Below are 6,746 nucleotides of genomic sequence, written 5' to 3'. Positions count from 1 at the left end.
CTCCATTATACCCCACCCTCCACCTTCCACCCAATCCCACCCCCACTCTACCACTCACCCCCACCCCACCCCGCCCCACCCTCCACCCCACCCCACCCTCACCCTACCACTCACCCCTGCACTACCACCCACGCCCACCCCTAACTACCCAGCACCTCTGCCCGGCCACCCACCCCCCACCACCCCAACCACCACTACTCCCCGGCCACCACGCAAGCCCACGCCACAACCACTCACCCCGGCACCCTACCACCCACCGCCTACTTATTTTTAAAGTTCCCGGTTTTATTTTTACTTTTGAGTTTTATTAATATATATAAACTAATTTCTAATTAAGAGTTAAGGGATTTTAGTAAACTTACAAGTTATTGACAAAGACTATATAGTCAAACCAAACAATACAAATATTATTAAACCACAACAAACGATACAATCTGTCCAAAACATTTTGTTCATTAATGCAGCACAATACAATACCATCTTGTACATTAATGAACCACGGAAAAACCATCCAAACAGAGGGTTAGGAGGCACAAATGCTGTTGAATATCTGAGGACTTACAAGTTGTAACTCAGAAATCCAAATAAAAGAATCAAGGGGTCTGCACAGTTTTATTGTCTTCTGAAGATGGGCGATTATCGGAGTCGGATTGGCGGACGTCTTGTATCATTCTAACAACTTCATGCATGGTGGGTCTCATGTATGCAACTCTTGCAACACATGCCATAGCAATTTGTAGCATTTGCACCATCCCCTCTTCGATGTTTTGAAATCTCATCAACTCGACATCAAAGACCTCAGCGGTCCATTCTTCCCTGACAACTGACTGGACCCACCTAGGAAGATCAACCATGTGATCACGCCCTCGTGATTGAATAGGCTGCTTGCCTGTTAGCATCTCAAGCATTAGGACACCAAAGCTGTACACATCTGATTTATGAGTGTGCTTCCATGTTTCAATCACCTCAGGAGCCCGATAACCTGGATGGCGAGCTGGTGCTGCAGCGAAGTTCATAACTGGCGCTAAACCAAAATCAGAAACACAAGCACCCATATCTTGGTTGAGGAGGAGTACATTAGACGATTTTATATTTCCGTGACTAATTTTTGGACCACCAATTGAATGAATATGGGCGATTCCTCGTGCTGCTCCAAGTGATATTTTCACTCTTGATTCCCAGTCCAGTGGAGTTCTTCCAGCAGAAGCATGGCTTCCTGTTATGACATTCAAATTAGATGAGTCAATTCAGTTTCACCGTCTTAAACATTGACAAGTGAATCGATACAAACTATTATATGACCTATCTCGGATTTTCAGCATCTACCAGAAAGATGTGTAGCTGATAAAATAAACACTAAAAAGAGCCGTGATGGAGATGTGAGAAAGTTGGAAGTGCAGAATATGGCTAAGGATCTCCATATCCAGCCTCATATAGAATAGATACATATAGCTAAACATCAAAAAACACCCCCATACACCCTGAATAAGGTTTCTTCATTTTTAAGTTCAACACAGAAAAAAAATTCTGCTTTTCCAGTCAGTTCAACTTTCAGTTATGAATTAAAATGGTTCAGATTCACTATGAATAATCGTATGGACATCGGTTAGGTGTGATTTGTCCAATGCAAGGAGTTAGGTTCAATCACAGGGATTGTATCCAAGTTTTTCCACTAAATACCGAGTCACAAAGAAAGAAAATGAGGGAGAAGATAATGCATTACCATGCAAGAGTACAGACAAATTGCCGCTTGAGAAATAATCATAGACAAGTAGCTTCTCATCCTTGGAGTAATAATAAGCACGTAAAGGGACAGTGTTTGGATGTTGCCCAACTCTACCAATAATTTCCATCTGCTGTTCAAAGTCCTTCTTCCCAACAATGACTTCTTTTAATCTTTTTACTACTACTGTTGTTGACTCCTCTAAAATAGCCTTGTATGCAGTTCCAAAACTCCCCTTTCCTAGCACTTCAGCAGAGGCCCTCAGCAAGTCCTCAAGATCAAAATTGTAAGAGAAGCCTTCAAAGAAAAGCAGCTTATTTCTATCAGCCTCTTGTACCCCACTACCAAGCTCTTCCCTGGGCTTTTCACTTGAAGACTTCCTTTTCAGCACATTGCTTTCTTTCCTTTTCCGACAGCACAAATACATGACCAGAATTACCAGAAAGAGGAGCATAGCCCCTCCAGCAGCAATAGCAATAATAATGCCTAATTTCAGTTTTTTCTTTGAGCTTCGTTTTGGAGGAATGTTTGGGGAAGGGGCTGGTGGTAAAAGAGGGGAACATGGATTTAAGGGTAGCCCACACAAGAGTGAGTTACCTTCAAATGAAGAGTTGGGGAACTGTTGGAGGGCTGATGGAATGGAACCATTAAGACTGTTGTAGCTTAAATTTAAATGTCTTAGCCTTGGGAGGGTGAGACTGGGAATTGGTCCAGACAGCGAGTTGTTCTGCAAGCTCAACCCAGTTAGTTGAGTCAAATTCTGAAGAGTTACAGGAATCTTACCAATAAAGGAATTACATGAAAGGTCCAAAACATTCAGTTTATTTGGAAAAGAAGAAGGAATAGGTCCAGAGAAGTTATTTTGCTGGAGGAAGAGGCATTGGAGGGAAGAAAGTGAGGTGATCTCCACAGGAAGATTTCCATTGAGTCGATTAGCTCGAAGGCTGATAATCCTTAGAGAATCGATCTTTCCAAGAGTATTTTGTGGGAGTGGACCAGTGAGTCCAACTCCTGGAAGTCGTACAGCGACTACACGGGCTCCATCTTCACTACAAGTAATGCCTACCCAAGATGACCATATAGGAGTGGCAAGACTCCAGTTGAACTTCGGGCCATGGGGAACTGCAGAAGCAAAGGCAAGAAGGGCCTGTTTATCAGAGTCTAGATCACCAAGTGCCACGGGAATAAGAGTTACTACAACCAAAAGGGCAAGCAGTAGTTGATAGACGCAGCAGATTCGCATGGCGAAACATTCAATTGATTGCTGCTAGTGATGTGGTTTAGCTGGGATAGAAAAGCAGCTTGAGATAAGCACGCACAACAACATAAAACAAGAGAGAGAGAATACAACATCACATTGACTTCAGAAGAAAGAAGATTTGGAGAAGCGTTCTGGATCAAATGAGAAATGAACAGAATTCCGATAATATTTCAATAATGCAAAACAACCACTAATTTTCAATAGCTGCATAAGAAGGCCGGTAAAACAAATGACGGTTTCATTTGAGAATTAGAAGAAAAAAAACTTAGTCAGCCAAATCTTAGAATACATAGAAAATTTTGATGCATAAGCTATCTTTATCATTCGTAAGTACAGTATGCTTTCAGCAACTTTAGAAGCTATTGAATCTCATAATAGAAAGAACACACAAGTATGCAGTAGCTTATGACATAAAAGAACATACAGAGTTGAATACTTCCAAAAGAAGATGTAATTTTCGGTTTGACCAATAAAACGTGAAGATTCTCATTTAGTCTTTGGGAGGTTCAAACACAAAGCGAATAAACTGGTTGATCACATTGACCCTTAAAGCAGAAATAGACGAAAATTCGGATATCAGAAAGACAGAGAGAAAGGGAAATATGGCTTACCAATGAGCTTCAAGACAGACAAAGGGAAATTCCTTTTTAAATTTTCTAATACTCCCTAAGTGTCATAATAAGTGGTGTTTTTACCTCTTTATCTTGTTTCAAAATAAGTTGTGTTTCACAAAATCAAGAAGGCATTAATTTTTTTCTTCCAATTTTAACCTTATTTCAATAAATGTGGTTTAACATAACCAAGAAACTCTACTTCTTTTTGCAAGGCATTTGAGTAAAGGTAAGATAGTTTTACTTTCTAGGAGTGACTAGTTTTCTTAAAAGGGGTGTCTTGCCCAAGCTAAAAGCACCAATTATTTTGACGGAGGATTAGTATTTAAGCAGAACCCAATATGTCTTAACACGGTTAAAAGTAAATTTTGACATGGTGATTAAAGTTCCTCTGAACCATTAGAAATTTGAAAATGAGAACTAACAAAATGGCTCAAAAGAAGTTTGAATGAATAAGCTAATTAAAGAATCAATGTCCAAAAGGGGAAAAGCAAAGCCATAAAACTTTTGTGTTCACTTTCTAAACCATAAAGTGGGTGCAAATTTTACAGATGGACGAATGATTACACCATAAAAAATTGAAGGAATTAGAAACAAAAGAAAAACGTCCAGGCATTAGTGTCATCAGAAAAGTTAAGAAAAACGAGTCAGAAAAATCTTTATTGACAAAATATATTAATTGATCAACTTCACAAATAAAGAACCCAACATATGCTTATTTGATAAGATGTCAAACAAATTGAACTCACGGAAATGTTAAATGTTAAATCGAACTCCCCATAGAAGAGTGATGTGAGCTCAGAATCCTAAACATATAAAATTACAAATGCTGAACACCCAAAAAAGTGAATTGAACAGTTTGGGAATTTAAGATACTTTAGTAGGGGGAGAGATGTGTTATGAGGAATGAGAGAAAAGACAAAGTGACTTACCTGGAAACATTGGGTCTAAGATGAATGGTGAGGTGTAGCAAGGTGTAATTGGAAGTTCCCCAGAAGGGAATTAGGGGAGTATGATGGGTACAATGGCCGCATTTTTCGTTTAAATTGAAACAGTAAGGAGCTGAAGCGTTTTTTGGCTAAAGCTGAAAGAGTAATAGTTGCGTTGGATCTATTCTATTCTATGTTAGCAGAACATAGCCATTGTTGAAGAAGAAGAATTAGGTGAGTGAAGAAGAACAAACAGGCAGGCTCCTGGATTTAGGCTTTTTGTTACGACAAATTGAACTAACTTCATCATTTTTAATCACCTTAAAACTACTCATTTGCAAACACTTCCTACCTTTACTTATATTTGCATGATAAATAATAGAGAAAATAGTCAAATGCTCCTTGACGTTTGGTCGGTTTAATTATATTGTGGCTCTGGGTGGCGAGGTACCCCAGGCATTTTTAAAAGTGAAATTTTTACCCCGCTAAATGCCTACGTGGCAAAGTGAGTGTGTTTCGTTTGTCTTTGAAGTGAGCGCAAAAACAAGTATTAAAATTTTATTTTTAATATATCTTTTCATAAATATATGTATTTTTAATTAATTTTTTCTTTTGTTTTCTATCTCATTTCTAAAAATGTTTTGCCTTATTTTTTTTTACTTTTACTCCCTCACTACTCTTCTTCCATCCAACGCGGCCCACCGGACTTCGCCGGCGGCGGCGGCTGCCCGACGACCTCTTCGCCGGCTCCTTATATCTGCTACTTGCTTCCGCCTTGCTTTGTGCCAATGATCCCCTCCCCTCGCTCCACTTCGTCTCCCGCTATAAACCCGGCTCCGCTTTGCCGTCGCCGGAGAGTAGCCGCACGGCGAGCCGCGCCGCCCAAAACAACCCTCGAAGCCACCGGCCCTCCTCCTCTCGCCTGCAACCGCCGCCGACAGTGCCGCACAAAACTAACCACCCGCTTCTCTCCCTCGCCGCCAGTCTTCGACAACAGCCCCCATTGCGGCACACCATCTCCCCGCCCCAGATCCTTACGGCTTAAATCAAACTCCACGAAATTTTTGTTCGAGTTTGCACTTTAAAATTTTAAAATTTCATGATTCTTTGATCCAGTTTTAATTTTTAAAAGATACATACTAGATTTTGAAAATTGAAACCTTATGCAGGGAGGCGGTCCGGCATTTTGTGAGGGTGGAAGTTGGTGGTTTTCAGAAAAGAGAAGAAACAGCCCTGTGGAAGAGAATTCTTAAACCCAAATAGGTTGATTTCTCGAAAAGATATGTATGATTGATGATGAAATTGAATGTGTGTGCGTTAATAGAGGAAGAAAATGGGTTGAATGTGTGTGTGTTAATGGAGGAAGAAAATGGGTTGGTTGATTTCTTGAAAAGATATGCATGATTGATGATGAAATTGAATGTGTGTGTGTTAATGGAGGAAGAGAAATGGGTTGGTGGATTTCTTGAAAAGATATGTATGATTGATGATGAAATTGAATGTGTGTATGTTAATGTAGGAAGAAAATGAGTTTTAATTGAGGAAGATAAAGGAAAGAAAAAGAAAAAAAATTAAAAATAGATAACAAATCATAGACAGAGGAAAGAGAAAAATAAAAAGAAAAAGAGAAAAATAAAGAAAAGAATAAGAAAATAAATGATTTTTTTAAAAATGTACACGTGTCAGGCGCGTGCACTACACAGTCCAACACATATCTGGGTGTGACTTTTCAAGGGGTTATAAATTCCACTTTTAAAATGCTCAGGCGTACTAGGTCGCTCGTAAAGGTTGGTGTAACACCCCGTACCTTTAACCTAAGCTTTGACCATGATCCTAGACTTAGAAAATCAGATGAAGGATGTGAGAATTGGAATTTCACACAGTCGGTTGTATGATGGGGGTTTACGCCCATGAACAATGATCGTATTTCAGTATACGGGCCGTAATTCAAGTCATAAACTGGTACGAAGGATTTTTGAGTATTCTGGAATTTGGCATTTGGATGTTACATTGTTAAATACGGACCGTATTTCAAAATATGGCTTGTATTTCAAAACGTATTTGGAATTTGGAAAAACTTACTTGATGAAAGTTGTAGATCTTTGAAATACCTTTCCAACGGTATATTATGGGGGTCAAACGGACATACGTACAGAGAGTTATAGCCATTTAACTAAAGAGACGCCGGTCCCTACGGGAAAACGGACCGTATTTTAAAATAA

At 39.6% G+C, this 6,746-nt stretch overlaps 1 protein-coding gene across 1 annotated transcript; it reads right to left on the bottom strand.

Annotated features, from left to right (window-relative positions):
- Positions 1–529: 529 nt before the first annotated feature.
- Positions 530–4,867, bottom strand: LOC132043118 (probable inactive receptor kinase At5g58300). Its single transcript, XM_059433602.1, has 3 exons — positions 4,528–4,867; positions 1,724–3,007; positions 530–1,216 (listed from the first exon to the last, which is right to left on the bottom strand). The coding sequence occupies exons 2-3, from the start codon at positions 2,964–2,966 to the stop codon at positions 594–596; spliced, it is 1,866 nt and encodes a 621-aa protein (XP_059289585.1). The 5' UTR covers positions 2,967–3,007; positions 4,528–4,867; the 3' UTR covers positions 530–593.
- Positions 4,868–6,746: the final 1,879 nt, after the last annotated feature.

This window comes from Lycium ferocissimum, unplaced genomic scaffold (genome assembly GCF_029784015.1).
Source record: "Lycium ferocissimum isolate CSIRO_LF1 unplaced genomic scaffold, AGI_CSIRO_Lferr_CH_V1 ctg21400, whole genome shotgun sequence".
Classification (NCBI taxonomy): Eukaryota; Viridiplantae; Streptophyta; class Magnoliopsida; order Solanales; family Solanaceae; genus Lycium; species Lycium ferocissimum.
The sequence above is the reverse complement of the archived record's forward strand: the minus strand, read 5'-3'. Positions and strand labels throughout refer to the sequence as shown.

Bases quoted from the DNA above. Each gene is read 5' to 3' on its own strand.
- LOC132043118 (XM_059433602.1), bottom strand. From the start codon at position 2,966: ATGCGAATCTGCTGCGTCTATCAACTACTGCTTGCCCTTTTGGTTGTA. The intron at 1,217-1,723 runs GTAATGCATTAT...ATGTCATAACAG, and splicing joins TTTGTCTGTACTCTTGCATG to GAAGCCATGCTTCTGCTGGA.